At 42.3% G+C, this 16,500-nt stretch overlaps 1 protein-coding gene across 1 annotated transcript; it reads right to left on the minus strand.

The window, feature by feature from the left end:
- Nucleotides 1–8,567: 8,567 nt before the first annotated feature.
- LOC130471769 (uncharacterized) lies at nt 8,568–10,397 on the minus strand. The gene is made up of 2 exons (XM_056842063.1): nt 10,269–10,397; nt 8,568–8,984 (listed from the first exon to the last, which is right to left on the minus strand). The coding sequence occupies exons 1-2, from the start codon at nt 10,395–10,397 to the stop codon at nt 8,568–8,570; spliced, it is 546 nt and encodes a 181-aa protein (XP_056698041.1).
- Nucleotides 10,398–16,500: the final 6,103 nt, after the last annotated feature.

The raw sequence follows: 16,500 nt of genomic DNA on the forward strand, positions 1-16,500 counted from the left end.
GTCACACAAATAGTACGTAAACGGATCAAGTATTTAATGGCATTAAATACACCATCTATGGATATTTGGAATCGATGGATCTTGGTTTCAGTGGGAGCTGAGATCGTCACAAGCAAGAAATGAATACTCCGGAAACGATGATATTACCGGAAACGGAAATGTGGATCGTATCGGAAATATAAATATTATCCAAGTCGTAAATGTTGCCAGAAATGGAAACATGGTACGTATCGGAAAATATTAATGGAAATGGAAATATTGCCGGAATCGGAAATATTGCCGGAAACGGAAATATTGTCCGAATCGGAAATATTATCGGAATCGGAAAATAATTCCGGAAATGGAAATATTAAATATTTGTTCGAAACGGAAATTAATTCCGGAATCGGAAATATTAAATATTGTTCGTATCGGAAATGATTTCCGGAATCGGAAATTTAATCGAAAGCGTATCGTACGAATTAGCATCGGACGAGGCTCGCTAGACGAAGGCCCAACACGAAGCCAGGCCATCGCCCAGCAAGCCACACGCATCACCAACACACGCCAAGCCTCGACCAGGCCCAGCGCAAGGCCAGGCCCAGCCAAGGCCTTGGGCGGGCGCGCGGACACAGGCAGCAGCATGGGCCGAGCGCTGTGCGCTCAGCGTGGGCCGCAAGGCCTGCGCGAGTGTGCGGTGCTCGTGCGATGCTCGTGTACGTGCTATACGAATCCTAAAGCTATCAGGATTCGATATATGATTAAATTCCTAATCCTAAAAGGATAAATTAATTAAATAAGAGTTCTACAAGGATTCTAGTTTAATTAATTCGTATCCTAGTAGGATTCCAGTTCCTTTTCCATACCTCTATTAATAGGTGCCTAGGGTCATAATTTATAGACACAATTGAAGTATTCTTAAGGTATGATTTTGAAGAAAAATCAGTTATACACTTGCACCTAAATAGCCGAAATTCCTAAGCAACCTTAAGGGCGATTCTAGTTGGTCAAGCTTAAGGCGGATCCGGACGTGCTGTGGACTATCTACGGAGGGACGACACTTGGAGTCCTAGAGACTTGTTCTTGTTCGGTTCGGGCGCAGCTAGGGAGGGCACGCAACAAAGTGTATGCATCTAAACTATGCTAAATGATTATGTGTAAATAATATGCTTTCCTGGCTTTATGGTTTTTCCGCATGATTTATGTTTTGTCATATGAATCATAACCTAACAGTGGTATCAAGAGCCTTTTATTATTTTCATAATCTAAATTGCATAAACATGGTTAAATTTTACAAATTTGCAAAGAATTAAAAGGGGTGATTAATTTTTGTAATTGTTAATTAATTGCAAATTGCGTTTATTTAATTATATGTACGCAGTTTTTCGGCAGTTTCTTCGTTACTCATCCAAATCGAGTGATTTTTGTGTCAATTCCGCATGTAAAAGGCATTCTAAATTTTTGACAAAACTATTATTTTTCGGCCGAACCCAGAATTCCCAAATTCGAAGCCTAACTATGACTTTTCGGAGGTTTTAGTTTTTCGAACGCAAAAGTTTGTAAATTTAAGATGTTAAATTAAATATTTGCGATTCTTGTTGATAAATCTTGAATTTTTGATTGACCTACAGTATATGTTTAACAAGTTTGAATGCCTAGCCTTGTTAATTATACAACCTAATTTGTAATTATGATTAATTTGTTGAAATTCGAATAAATTAGAATTAATTTGATTTTCATAATTAATTAATAATTTAATTAGGTATCCATGATTAAAATCTACCATAAAAATTGTTAATTTATGTTAAATTTTTAATTTTTATGACCTAGATTTGAATCCATGTTAATCGGAAATTAATTGATTAATAAATTTTCGATTTTTCGCCCTAAAATTATGAAATTAATATGTTTTATTAATTTGTCATTAATTTTGAATTAAAAATTTTAAATTTTTATGAAAACACTCTTTAATGTTGCGCGCACAAAGCAATGGAAGCTACGTGTTACCCTTAAGGGGTGTTGTATAGTGCGGGCACACGACGACGAGCAAGGGAGCTCGTCGCCCGTGCGGTACGAATGCAGCGAGCAACATAGCGCATGGCGCGCGCACAAGGCAAGGGAGCCTGTGCGTGTGTATTGTGTGCTGTGGCGATGGGCGAAGGCATGGAACGAGGAGAGGCGCGCGCGCGTGCGAGGGCGAGAGCTGGTCGCCCAACGATCGCTGCACCGCGCACCAACACGCGTGTCCTCGAGGGCTTGCTTGCGCGCGAGGGAGCGAGCACTCCCATCGTGGCTGCTGCGATGCATGCGGGCAAGCAGGCTGCGCGCAAGCGTGGCTTGGCTTGCTGCGTTTGCGCGTGGCTACTGCTGCGATGAGCCATGGGCCAGCGATAGGGCGTGCACTCGACGGGGCTTGGGCGCAAGCCCAAGTGCTCGTCATGTTACGATTATCGAGTTTTAAATTTTAATTTGAGATTTTCAGTTCATATAATTTTAATTAATTTTAAAATTAATAATTTAAATTGTTTTCTTGGATTTTAATTTTGAATATTATAATTATTATAAATTTTAATTTATTCTAATTATTTTACTAAAATTAAAAACCTTGAATTAATTTAAATTCGACTGAAAATAAATTAAATAAGTGGATTCAATTATAAATTTATATGAGCTTTAAATTTTAATTAAATTTGTATGTTTCCGGTTAGACTAGAAATACATTTTTATGTTTAAAATTAGTAAAGCATATGAATTTATTGGTTTAAGTGGGAGCAATTTTAGTCATAAACTCTTGATTAGGTCTACAAATCCTTTAAGGTTAAACAACTTGATTAGAATTAATAAGGACTGAATAATTGGTAGATTATTGGTGCCCTTAATTAATTGCTGCAAATATTTATGTGATGCATAACGTGTTTTACTAACCAGCTATGTGGGCTATTCATGATAATGAATGCGTGAATGGTATATATTGTATATGTACTGTTTTGCAGGTTATGAAGTGACTAGTATGGCCCAAATAGGATAGAAAATATGGTCTGCGTACCATTAATTTGAATTTAATTGGTCTAAAGTACCAAAATTGTTTTTCAATTCAAATATGGTCTGCGTACCATCAAATAGTTGTAATTAGTTTAATTATAGCTTATCCTATTTGAAGAAAATGGCGCCTCCCACGGAGATTTTCAAGACGGACTTTGAAGTTGAAGCTATAAGATGAAGTCGGGCCATACTAGATCACATTTATCTTATGCATGTTTTAAGTTATTTATTGCTTTTAAATATGTCTTAAATATGCATGAGATCAAAGCTTGATTATGTTGCATGATTAAGGATTTTAGTTCACTTAATATCTAACCAACATAGTAAGAGCCTTAAGTTCCAAACTTAAAAATTGAGTTAAAAGGTGCCATGCCAAAATAACACTTACTTGGATATCCTTTTTTCATCGATCTTAGTAATAGTTTTCCGCCATAGAGAGGTGTTACTTATCGATACTAAAGGGGTAAGGTACACAAATAATTGTGAGTACATGTTAGTTTTGGTGAAACTCAACGATATAAGTAAGGAGTCCTTTTATGTCGTGGCAAAATCGATAGGTGTTGTGGGAACTTTTACGGTGCTGACGTGGCACGCGCTCCTCGGAGGTATCAAGTATGACCTGGCACGAACTTCTGGCAACCTGTAAAACAAGAATATTCCCGTAGGAATATTCCCTCCGATGCTTAAGTAAGTATAAGCTAGAGATATAAGTAATTTGTAGAGAGAAGGCAGAGCAAAGATAGGTTTGCTGTTGTTGAGCAAGGATTGATTGCCCTTTTACCTTGGGATCTGAGCTATTTATAGTGCTAGGGTTCCTTGGGGACTGCACCCTTAACCCTAACTATGGGACACGTGCCCCTTGGGGATTAAGGACACGTGTCCTTTGGCCTGCAATGATGGACCTCCCATATTTGGACCGGCTTTTAAAGAGAATGGGCTTTGCCAAATGGTGCTCTGTCTTTATTCTGGTGGAGTAGCAGGACTTTGGGCCTTCTTTCCAGGACTGGGCCCATCTGATCAGTATGGGTCGTAGGCTGCCTCTTTGGGCTTTGTGGGAGATTTGTTCAAGCCCACATCATTTGCCCCTCATGAGGAGTGAAAACAGACGTTAGTTTTCACTGCTCTTGGAGTGTCCAACAAGGTGGTGACGCGTGGCGGGGGTAATCATTTCTTACCCCTCTATAAATAAGTGGCCAATTTGAGTGATTTCCCCCCTCATTTCCAGTGATCACTTGAGAGCAAATAAGAGAAAGCGATTTCCGGCGTCTTATATCCACCGACATCCACCGTAGCACCGCCACGATCTTCAAGGTCGTGTTCTTGCAGTTCTTCATCCAAGTTCTTTCACAAACTCTCTTTTGATTTATCAGGTAAAGGTTTTCTTTGGAAATTTGACGTCTTCTGTTTTCAAGTTTGTCCCTGTTTTGAGGCAAGTCTTGGCTTGTTGCAGGATTTAATGGCGCGAATAGAAGACAAGGAGCAGTTCGAAGGAGAATCCTCTTCTCCTATAGAGGACGTCCCAGAAAGCACCGATGCCGCACCGGCTAGTACGTCAGGTGGGGAGGAAGGTCACCTTCATCCCAGCGCCATCTTCCCACTTCAGACGTGGCTGAATTTCCTCACCCTAGAGGGGAAGGCCTATGGGGCGTCTCTGAATCTAGGTTCGGAGTATAAATTCCGCATGCCGGCAGGCATGGACTGCACCAGCTTTGGACTGGTGAAAGGAGAGTTCGCCGTTTACGGATCGTTTTTGAAGCTGGGTATGAGATTCCCCCCTCACCCCTTTGCGGTGGAGTTGCTGGACGGCTTTAATATTGGCCTGTGCCAAATGTCTCCAAACTCCTGGGCGGGTGTGTTTGGCTATATTGCTCGCTGCGAGCTTGCCGGCATCACCCCTTCTGTTCCGGCGTTCCTAAGAATCGCCTCTATGTCCCAAGTTTCGAGAGCCGCCGCGGGCTGGCTGATTCTTACATACAAAGGGGCCTATCTGACGGTGATGGGGGAAGGCGTCTAAATGGCATCACTGGAGGAAGAAGTGGGTGGTTATCAAAACCACCAATCTGGAGATGTGTGAGAGGATGAGATGCTGGAACGTCAAGCCCAACTTCGTTGGGAAAGGTTCTTCTTTACCTCCCGTCTCCGCCGAGCTCTGGGAGCGGATCTCGTCGCTGTTCCTAGTCAAGCCGCTCGTCATCAAGGACAAGACAGCCTACATACCCGAGGGGTGGTTGCCTCATCTGAATCAACTGAGCAATCCCATTTTCCTCTCGGGTGTAGGCCTGTGTCCGTATATGCCAAGAGGTAATGTATCTATACTTCCAATTCTTCTGTTTAATCAAAACCGCACTAATGTCTTTATTTCGTTTTTTTCAGACGAGGCCATGGGTAAGCTGGACGATGCCTCCAAAGGCCAAGTGGACAGGCCGTCTTGGTTGGCGAAGGTACTCGACGCCAGTACCTTCAGAGCTTGGAAGCGTCAGCAGGCAGCCGAGCAAGCCATTTCTGAGCAAATGGCTCCCCCTCCTGCTGAGGAGGAGAAGGTATTGATTAAATCTTCAGACGTGATTTCCTTTGTTGTTTACAACTTGTTTTTATTCATCATTTTTTTAGAAGACGAGGAAGGCGACCACGGACGCGGCTCCTACTTCCAAACGCAGGGCTGGCGGCACAGGGAAACCCGTCTTCAAGTCAGTGACGTCGAAGGCTTCTAAGGAGTTTGCCGTCCCCAAGGCTGCATCTGCTTCTCCTAGCTTGGAGAAAACTGGAGGGACAGCTGATCCTCTTGCGGGGATTCCTGAAGTCGTCCGCCGCAACATCCCTCTGAGGGCGGCGGAGAGAGCTAGGAATTCTGGGGGTAAGTTTTACTCCAACATCGTAACCACCTGCCGTTCCTCGTTTAGCAGTTCTATAGTTTCCCCTAGGGATTCTAAGGCCGTTGTTTTTCCCATAGAAATTCCCGATCCTCAGAAAGACATTGATGCTGAATTGGCTCAGATCCCTTCTTCAGGCGGGTTCAATTCTCATGACCGTAGGAAGATAATGACGCTGATGCGCAGTGCCATTCCTCCCCAATATGCTGAAACTCTTCCTGAGGCGGCCGAGAATATGCTTGCCGCCATGCAGTCCTCGGCGCTGGACGTAAGTTTCGTTATACCTTTATTTTTACACACTCGTTTCTTTTTGTTTGACTTACTATTTTTGCGCAGATGTTCATTCTGCTGGACTCGCTGAAAAAGTGGCGCACTGCTTTGGTGCATGAAGAAGCTCGTCACCGTCTTCTGGCCAGTCAGTGTGGTGACCAGCATTTCGCTGCACTGGAGAAGCTTCGCTTCGACAGGCGGGAACAGATTGACGCTGTGACTACCGCCCTGGCCTCTCAAAATGCTGAGAACACAACTCGTCTCCTGCATATTGATCAGAACTTTTCTGAAATGGAGGATCTTTCCATGAAGATAAAGGAGAAAGAGGCTGAGTTTTCTCGTCTGAAGACTCAATTTAAAGATTTGGAGGTTCAACTAGAGGCGGCTAGCAAGGAAGTCGCTTCGTCACAGAGCGTCCTCGACCAGTCGGCCATGCTGGGTGAGAAATCGATCCGAAGGGGTATGGAGCTTGCATGGAATGCTGAATTTGCAAGCGAACGTCCCTTCAGCTGGTTTGAGAAGTTTCTCACCTATCAGATTGAGGTGGAGAAGGCTCAAAAGGAAGGACGCACCCCTCCTGAGTTCGTGCCCAGCGAGGATGAGGAATGAGTTCCTACGCGTCTTTGTTTTTATTAATGTGTTTTTTTGACACCATGCTTGGTGGCTTTTGTGCATAATTCTTGTAATTATGACTAACTTTTTGGGAATGACATGATGCCCTTGTGAACGTCTTATTGCTTTTTAGCTTTCGTCACACATTTTTTTATTACGTCCGACGCCCCCAATTTGAGACGTCAGATGTCTGCCTTGGTCTTTTTACCAAGGTCTTTTGCTACTTTATATAGCTGTGTTAGGAATGTGTAACCCCTATGTTCTAGGTGATCAGCCTAGTGAGGGTGCTAGTCTGGGCCACTTCTTAGGCCTTTAAACGACTAGTCTTTTGGGAGAGCATTAGTTTGCATTTCTCCGAGAGTTTTGATGACATTCTTTTGACAAGGATTTCCCAGCAAGACCGGCTTGCAGTGAATTTTTCATTTAATGTTCAAAACATGCTACACGGTGCGTCTAGGCTCTAGACGTCTTTACAATGCATATAATCTAGACAAGTGTCAATCTAGAAAAAGTACTTCTTGAGGTTATCCGCATTCCAAGTACGAAAAATCGGACGTCCCTGCATGTCTTGGATCCGGTATGTTCCGTCTCGAACCTCCTCCTAAATCTCATACGGACCTTCCCAAGTAGGGGTGAGTTTCCCTTGTTCATTGGCGCGTCCGACGGCTTCCATTTTCCTAAGCAAAAAATCTCCAACTTTAAGTATTCTTCTAGAAACCCTTTTGTTGTATTCCCTTGTCATTCGAAGTTTGTATAGCTGCTGTCGTAGAGCCGCATTCCCTCTGGTTTCTGGTAAGAAATCCAAAGCCGCCTTCATCATTTCCCAATTGGCATCTTCATTAAACAACATGACGCGCAGGGTGGGTTCGCACATTTCAATGGGTAGGACGGCTTCAGCCCCATAGGCTAACAAGAATGGTGTTTCTCCTGTGGAATTTTTTGCCGTGGTCCGTATAGACCATAAAACATTGGGTAACTCGTCGGCCCATAAACCCTTTCCCTCATCAAGCTTCTTCTTCATCCCTTCAGAGATAATCTTGTTGAATGCCTCTACTTGTCCGTTAGCTTGGGGGCGTCCTACTGATGCAAAACATGCTGTGATACCATGGTCGGCCAACCAATCTTCTAATTTGGGCGTCTTGAATTGTGGCCCATTGTCGAAGACGATAGACTGAGGCACGCCAAATCTTGTGATTATGTTTTTCCAGATGAATGCTCTCACATCCTGTGCTTTAGTGTTCTTTAAAGCCTCAGCTTCTACCCATTTAGTGAAGTAATCGACGGCTACTATTACATAACGCAGTCCTCCTGGTGCCGTCGTATAGGGGCCTAATAAGACCATCCCCCATTTGGCAAAAGGTATAGGGCTGGTGATTGGCGTCAGTTTCTGTGCTGGTCGTCGAATTAGGTGAGCAAATCGTTGGCATTTATCACAACGCTTGACCATATTGAGGGCGTCTTCTTTGAGAGTGGGCCAATAGTATCCAGTTCTTAAAGTTTTTTCGGCCAGGGCCCTCCCTCCTATGTGGGAGCTGCATAATCCCTGATGAAGATCTTCCAGTACCTCTTGCCCCTTCTCGGGGGTTACGCAGCGGAGAAGTGGCCGTGAGAAGGCTTTTTTGTATAGTGTTCCATTCCATATCTCAAACCATGTACATTTCTTTTGTAATCTTTCTGCCTGCTTGGGGTCATCAGGGAGTACTCCATTCATTTTGAAGTTGACAATGTCATCCATCCAGGTGGCTGTTCGATCCAAGATGTCTATTCTCGAGGCGTCAATGCTTTTGGACTGTTTTACCTCCCAGAATACATGACGTGGCGTGTCGCAGGATGCTGAGCTTGCCAGTTTAGATAAAGCGTCTGCCTTGTTATTTTCAGACCGGGGATGTGTTTTACTTCAAAGTTAGACAGCTGTTGGGCTTCTTGGCGGACTTTTTCCAAATATCTTATCATGGCCTCGTCCTTAACCTCATACTCTCCTTTGACCTGACTGACAATTAATTGCGAGTCAGACAAAACCAGGACGTCTGCTGCCCCTCCGGCTCTGCTCATCTGAATTCCACATATCAGGGCTTCGTATTCAGCTTCGTTGTTTGACGCCTGAAAGTTAAATCGCATTGCATATTCATAGATATCTCCTTCTGGTGACTCACAGATAATGCCGGCTCCTGACCCGTTCTGAGTGGCAGAGCCGTCCACATGCACTATCCACTGAGTTTTTTCATTCTTCAAATAGGGTGGCTTGGTCAGTTCCGCGATGAAGTCAGCAAATGCATGTCCCTTTATTGCCTTCCTTGGTTCATACGAGATATCAAACGCGTGAAGCTCAATTGCCCAATTGAGCATTCTTCCTGACGCTTCAAGGTTGGTGAAAGGTCGCTTAAGCGGTTGATCCGTGTATACTACCAATCGATGGGCCAGGAAATATGGACGAAGTTTCTTACTAGCCAAGAACAGAGCAAAACCAAATTTTTCGACCGTTGGATATTTGAGTTCAGCATTCTGCAACATGTGACTGACAAAGTACACAGGTAGTTGCGTTCCCTCCCTCTCTGTAAGCAAGACGGCGCTTAGCGCGTATTCTGAGATGGCAAGGTACAGATACAAAACTTCCCCCAAGAGAGGGCTGACCAGCCGTGGCAAGGTGTGCAGATGTTCTTTTAGGCGGAGGAAGGCAGCCTCAGCTTGCGTCGTCCACTCAAACTGGGTGCCCTTTTTGATGGTACTGAAAAAGTAGTGACACTTGTCTCCCGCTCTAGATAAGAATCGTCCCAAGGCGGCGAGACACCCAGTGAGGCGTTGCACGCCTTTAACCGTCTTTGGCGACGTCATATCAATGACCGCTTGCACTTTGTCCGGATTTGCTTCAATGCCCCTTTCGTCAATCAGGAAGCCAAGGAACTTGCTAGAAGATACCCCAAATATGAACTTCTTGGGATTGAGTCTCATCTGGTATGTCCTGATGGTTTCAAAGGTTTCTCTCAAGTCGTCAAGGTGATCCTTCTTCTGCTTGCTTTTTACAATCATGTCGTCAATATAGGCTTCTATATTCCTCCCCAGCTGCTTTACAAAAACTCTGTTTACCAACCGTTGAAAGGTAGCAGGGGCATTTTTTAAACCGAACGGCATTACTTTGTAACAGTACAATCCTTGTTCCGTGACGAAAGACGTCTTCTCCTGATCTTCGGGCCATAATGGAATTTGGTGGAATCCGGAGTAGGCGTCCATGAAGCTCATCATGGCATGTCCAGCGGTGGAGTCGACGAGTCGGTCTATCTTCGGCAGTGGGAAGCTGTCTTTAGGGCATGCTTTATTGAGATCAGTGTAATCAACACACATTCTCCACGACCCATTGGGCTTGGGTACCAAGACTACGTTGGCTACCCAGTCTGGGTACTGGCATGGGCGTATGAAGCCTGCATCCATTAGTTTCTTAACCTCGGCAGCGGCGGCCAAATTTCTTGCTTCTCCATGATTCCTTTTCTTTTGTCGTACTGGCTTCACAGTACTGTCCACATTCAACTTATGCACGGCCACCGCCGGGTCTATACCGGGCATCTCTTCTACCGTGTAGGCAAATATCTCCTTATATTCTTGGAGTAGTTGCACTAATGCTGCTGACATGGGGTCGTTGAAGGAAATAATGCCCTTGGTCCAAGTATGCATTCTATGTTAAGTCTAATAAATGCGGTTCAGTATTAATTAACAAGTTAAAAATTCAGTGAGATCAAGTGAGCTGAATGCCTAGCTAGAGGCCGCTTCAGTTCAAGTGGAATTAATGATATTAATCCACAGCTTACTCTTGACTGAACCCGTAGGGTCACACAAATAGTACGTAAACGGATCAAGTATTTAATGGCATTAAATACTCCATCTATGGATATTCGGAATCGACGGATCTTGGTTTCAGTGGGAGTTGAGATCGTCACAGGCAAGAAATGAATGCTCCGGAAACGATGATATTGCCGGAAACGGAAATATGGATCGTATCGGAAATATAAATACTATATAAGTCGTAGATGTTGCCGGAAACGGAAACATGGTACGTATCGGAAAATATTATTGGAAATGGAAATATTGCCGGAATCGGAAATATTGCCGGAAACGGAAATATTGTCAGAATCGGAAATATTATCGGAATCGGAAAATAATTCCGGAAACGGAAATATTAAATATTTGTTCGAAACGGAAATTAATTCCGGAATCGGAAATATTAAATATTGTTCGTATCGGAAATGAATTCCGGAATCGGGAAATTAATCGGAAGCGTATCGTACGAATTAGCATCGGACGAGGCCTGCCAGACGAAGGCCCAGCACGAAGCCGGGCCATCGCCCAGCAAGCCAGCGCGCCACAAACGCACCAGCCAAGGCTGCGCCAGGCCCACCGCAAGGCAGGCCCAGCGCGCGCCAAGGCTGCGGCAGCGTGTGGGCTTGTGGCAGTGGGCTGCGAGCTCGCGGGCTGCGCGCGGGCGCATGGCGCCCCTCGTGGGCTGCTGTGCGTGCGTGTGTGTTTGTGTGCTATACGAATCCTAAAGCAATCAGGTTTCAACTAATGATTAAATTCCTAAAACTAAAAGGATGAATTAATTCTATTAGGATTCTAGTTTAATTAATTCGTATCCTAATAGGATTACGATTCCCTTTCCATACCTCTATAAATAAAGGCCTAGGGTCATTATTTTAAAGAGAGTATTCAAGTATTCAAAGTGATTTTTGAGAGCAAAAATTCAGTCACACAATTGCCTATACTAACCGAAAATTCTAAGTACCTTAAGGGCGATCCTAGTTGGTCAAGCTTAAGGCGGATCCGGACGTGCTGTGGACTATCTACGGAGGGACGACACTTGGAGTCCTAAAGACTTGTTCTTGTTCGGTTCGGGCGCAGCTAGGGAAGGCACGCAACAAAGTGTATGCATCTAAACTATGCTAAATGATTATGTGTAAATAATATGCTTTCCTGGCTTTATGGTTTTTCCGCATGATTTATGAATTGTCATATGTATCATAACCTAACAAGGGTATCACGAGCCTCTTATTATTTTCATAATCTAAATTGCATGAACATGGTTAAATATTACAAATTTGCAAGAATTAAAAGGGGTGATTAATTTTCGTAATTGTTAATTAATTGCAAATTGCGTTTATTTAATTATACGTACGCAGTTTTTCGGCAGTTTCTTCGTTACTCATCCAAATCGAGTGATTTTTGTGTCAATTCCGCATGTAAAAGGCATTCTAAAATTTTGACAAAAATATTTTTTTTGGCCGAACCCAGAATTCTCAAATTCGAAGCCTAACTATGACTTTTCGGAGGTTTTAGTTTTTCGAATGCAAAATTTCGTAAATTTAAGATGTTAAATTAAATATTTGCGATTCTTGTTGATAAATCTTGAATTTTTGATTGACCTACTGTATATGTTTAACAAGTTTGAATGCCTAGCCTTGTTAATTATGCAATCTAATTTGTAATTATGATTCATTTGTTGAAAATTGGAATAATTTAGAATTAATTTGATTTTCATAATTAGTTATAATTTAATTAGATACCTATGATTAAAAACCACCATAAAAATTGTAAATTTATGTTAAATTTTAAATTTTTATGACCTAGACTTGAATCCATGTTAATCGGAAATCAATTAAATAATAAATTTTCGATTTTTCGCCCTAAAATTATAAAATTAATATTATTTATTAATTTGTCATTAATTTTGAATAAAAATTTTAAATTTTTATGCGATTCGCTCATATAACTTGCACGCACAAAGCAATGGACGCTACGTGTTACCCTTAAGGGGTGTTGTATAGTGCGGGCATGTGACGACGAGCAAGGGAGCTCGTCGCCCATGCGGTACGAATGCAATGAGCAAGGCCATGGTGCACGAGCACAAGGCAGCAGCCCTGCCTTGTGTCGTGGGCTGTGTGCAATGGGCGAATGGGCGAGGGCGAGACCAAGGCACGAGCAGTCGCGTGTGGGCAGCAAGCGAGCTGCGCCACAGCGCGCACTGCCTCGCGCAAGTGTGCGGAGCCTCGCGTGCAGCGAGCGCAAGCTCGCGTGCCACGAGTGCTACGCCCATCATCGATCGCTCGAGCGCAGCGAGCACTATTAAGCGTGCGACAAGCGCTGCGCCCAGCGATGGCGTGCAGCGTGCTTGTTGCGACGTGCGACGAGCGCTGCGCCCAGCAATGGCGTGCAGCGTGCTTGTTGCGACGTGCGACGAGCGCTGCGCCCAGCGATGGCAAGCAGCTTGCTTGTTGCGACGTGCGACGAGCGCTGCGCCCAGCGATGGGCTGCGGCAGCATGCTTGTTGCGTCGAGCGCTGGCGCGCGCAGCGAGCACCAGCTCGCGTGATGCCTTGCGATGGTGAGCAGCAGCATTGCGACACAGCGCATGGGCTGCGCGCACATGGCCTGTGATGGCTGTGTGCGTGTGGCCCATGGGCATGCGTTGCGTGGGGTTGTTGCGTTGCGATTAGATCGTTTTGAAATTTTAATTTTAAATTTTCAGTTTACGTAATTTTAATTAATTTTAAAATTAATAATTTAAATTAATTTCTTGGACTTTAATTTTGAATAATGTAATTATAATAAATTTTATTTATTCTAATTATTTTACTAAAATTAAAATCATGAATTAATTTAAATACGACTGAAATTAAATTAAATTTATGGATTTAATTATAAATTTATATGAGCTTTAAATTTTAATTAAATTTGTATGTTTCCGGTTAGACTAGAAATACATTTTTATGTTTAAAATTAGTAAAGCATATGAATTTATTGGTTTAAGTTGGAGCCCTTTTTAGTCATAAACTCTTGATTAGGTTTGCAAATCCTTAAGGTTAAAACAACTTGATTAGAATTAATAAGGACTGAATAATTTGTAGATTATTGGTGCCCTTGATTAATTGCTGCAAATGTTTACGTGATGCATAATGTGTTTTACTAACCAGCTATGTGGGCCATTCATGATAATGAATGGGTGAATGGTATATATTGTATATGTACTGTTTTGCAGGTTATGAAGTGACTAGTATGGCCCAAATAGGATAGAAAATATGGTCTGCGTCCCATTAATTTGAATGTAATTGGTCTAAAGTACCAAAGTTGTTTTTCAATTCAAATATGGTCTGCGTACCATCAAATATTTTTAATTAGTTTTAATTATAGCTTATCCTATTTGAAGAAAATGGTGCCTCCCACGGAGATTTTCAAGACGGACTTTGAAGTTAAAGCTTCAAGATGAAGTCGGGCCATACTAGATCACATTTATCTTATGCATGTTTTAAGTTATTTATTGCTTTTAAATATGTCTTAAAATGCATGAGATCAAAAGCTTGATTATGTTGCATGATTAAGGATTTTAGTTCACTTAAAATCTAACCAACATAGTAAGAGCCTTAAGTTCCAAACTTAAAAAATTGAGTTAAAAGGTGCCATGCCAAAATATACACTTGCTTGGATATCCTTTACATCAATCTAGTAATAGTTTTCGCTCAGCGAGGTGTTACTTATTGGTCCTAAAGGGGCAAGGTACACAAATAATTGTGAGTACATGTTAGTTTTGGTGAAACTCAACGATATAAGTAAGGAGTCCTTTTATGTCGTGGCAAAATCGATAGGTTTACCTAATAAGTTCTTAGACGTACCTATCAACCAAGAATAGTTTCTAGACTATTAGCAAAAGGCTTTTGCTTACCTAAGATGTTTTAGGATTAAGTCGACAAACTGTGCTTAGTTTTTCAATGATTTTAGGATCTTGGAATCATTTTATTCACACCTGCCGGAACACGTAACTTGAATAAAATGCTTAATGAACATTGAATTATGCATGTATGCTAGAATTTAAGTTTATTAAGAGAAACTGTGAATGGTTATTTATTTGTTTATTCTTTTCAATTGTAGTTTTAAATATGGCAAACAACAATCAAAACATCATCATGGGTTCTGAGCTTATGGTCAAGCTGAACCTGGCAAATTTTCTTGAATGGGAAGCTAAGCTAGTTGAAATAGTCAAACTCAATGGACTTGAGTATGTACTATCACATCCCATGCCAAGCTACTATGCCAGAGACATGACCCCTGAGAGATTTTACGCCTGGGATGCGGATCTCAAAAAGGTTATGAGTCTCATGCTGAACAATATCCCTGATGATTGGGCTAGAAGGTTTGTAGCCTATGAACCTTTTACGCTCATCAAGAATCTGAGGGATATCTGTCGTGGAAGCACGGAGGACAGGGACCTGAACGTCCATGAGTTGATTGAATCAATGTCTGGTCTAAAGGTTAGTTCTCCCAACAGGTGTTATAGGATGGAAGTCCAAGAAACACATGTTCAGCTCCTTCGCACTAAACATAGGGTACGCGTCCCACTGAGGTTCCATGTGGATCTTATGCGTTCATACTTTGATCGCCTAAGTCTACTAGGAACACCAATAAGCGAAAGGATGGCAGTCTCTATCTTGCTCAATTCACTACACAGTGGGTTTGGTCGCTTCAAGCAACTATACCTAAGTGAACCAAGAGAAGAAACAGTTGCAGAATTTGTTCACCTTGTCAGAAAGGCTGAAATAATACTGGACTGTGAAGCCAAAGATTTACTCAAGGCTAGAAGGAGACCGTTCAAGAAAAGTGGAAAGTCCAAGGGCGATGCTAAATCAAAGCAGGACAAGTCCACATCAAGCTGTCTTTATTGTGATGGAATAGGCCATTACAAAAGAGAATGTCCAAAGCTAAAGGAAGATCAGAAGAACGGAACAGTCGTTCCATCTTCAGGTATTTTCGTTATAGACTGTATACTTGCTAATTCAACTTCTTGGGTATTAGATACAGGTTGTGGCTCACACTTATGTTCCAATCCACAGGGACTAAGAAGAAGTAGAAAGTTAAGCAAGGGAGAAGTCGACCTACGAGTGGGAAATGGAGCACGGATTGCTGCATTAGCTGTAGGAACTTATTATTTGTCGTTGCCCTCCGGGCTAGTTTTGGAACTGGAAGAGTATTTCCATGTTCCAAGTCTTACTAAAAACATCATTTCAGTTTCTTGCTTAGATGCTAAGGGATTTTCCTTTTTAATAAAAGACAATAGTTGTTCGTTTTATTTTAAAGAGATGTTTTATGGATCTGCTAGATTAGTCAATGGACTTTATTTATTAGATCACGACAAACAAGTATATAACATAAATACCAAAAAGGCCAAAAAGGATGATTCAGATCTCACCTATCTGTGGCATTGTCGATTAGGCCATATAAACTTGAAACGCTTAGAAAGACTTCAAAAGGAAAGAATTCTATAACCATTTGACTTAGAGGATTATGGTAAATGCGAATCATGTTTACTTGGCAAAATGACAAAGCAACCTTTCTCTAAAGTTGGAGAAAGAGCAAATGAACTATTGGGTTTAATCCATACAGATGTATGTGGACCAATGAGTACAAATGCTAGAGGTGGTTTCAGCTACTTTATCACTTTCACTGATGACTTCAGTAGATATGGTTATGTCTACCTAATGAAGCATAAGTCTGAATCCTTTGACAAATTCAAGGAATTTCAGAGTGAAGTAGAGAATCAATTAGGCAAGAAGATTAAGGCACTGCGGTCTGATAGAGGCGGTGAATATCTGAGCTATGAATTTGATGACCATCTGAAAGAATGTGGAATTCTATCAGAATTGACTCCTCCTGGAACACCACAATGGAACGGTGTGTCGGAACGGAGGAACAGA

This window comes from Spinacia oleracea, chromosome 4 (assembly GCF_020520425.1).
Source record: "Spinacia oleracea cultivar Varoflay chromosome 4, BTI_SOV_V1, whole genome shotgun sequence".
NCBI classification, from domain to species: Eukaryota; Viridiplantae; Streptophyta; class Magnoliopsida; order Caryophyllales; family Amaranthaceae; genus Spinacia; species Spinacia oleracea.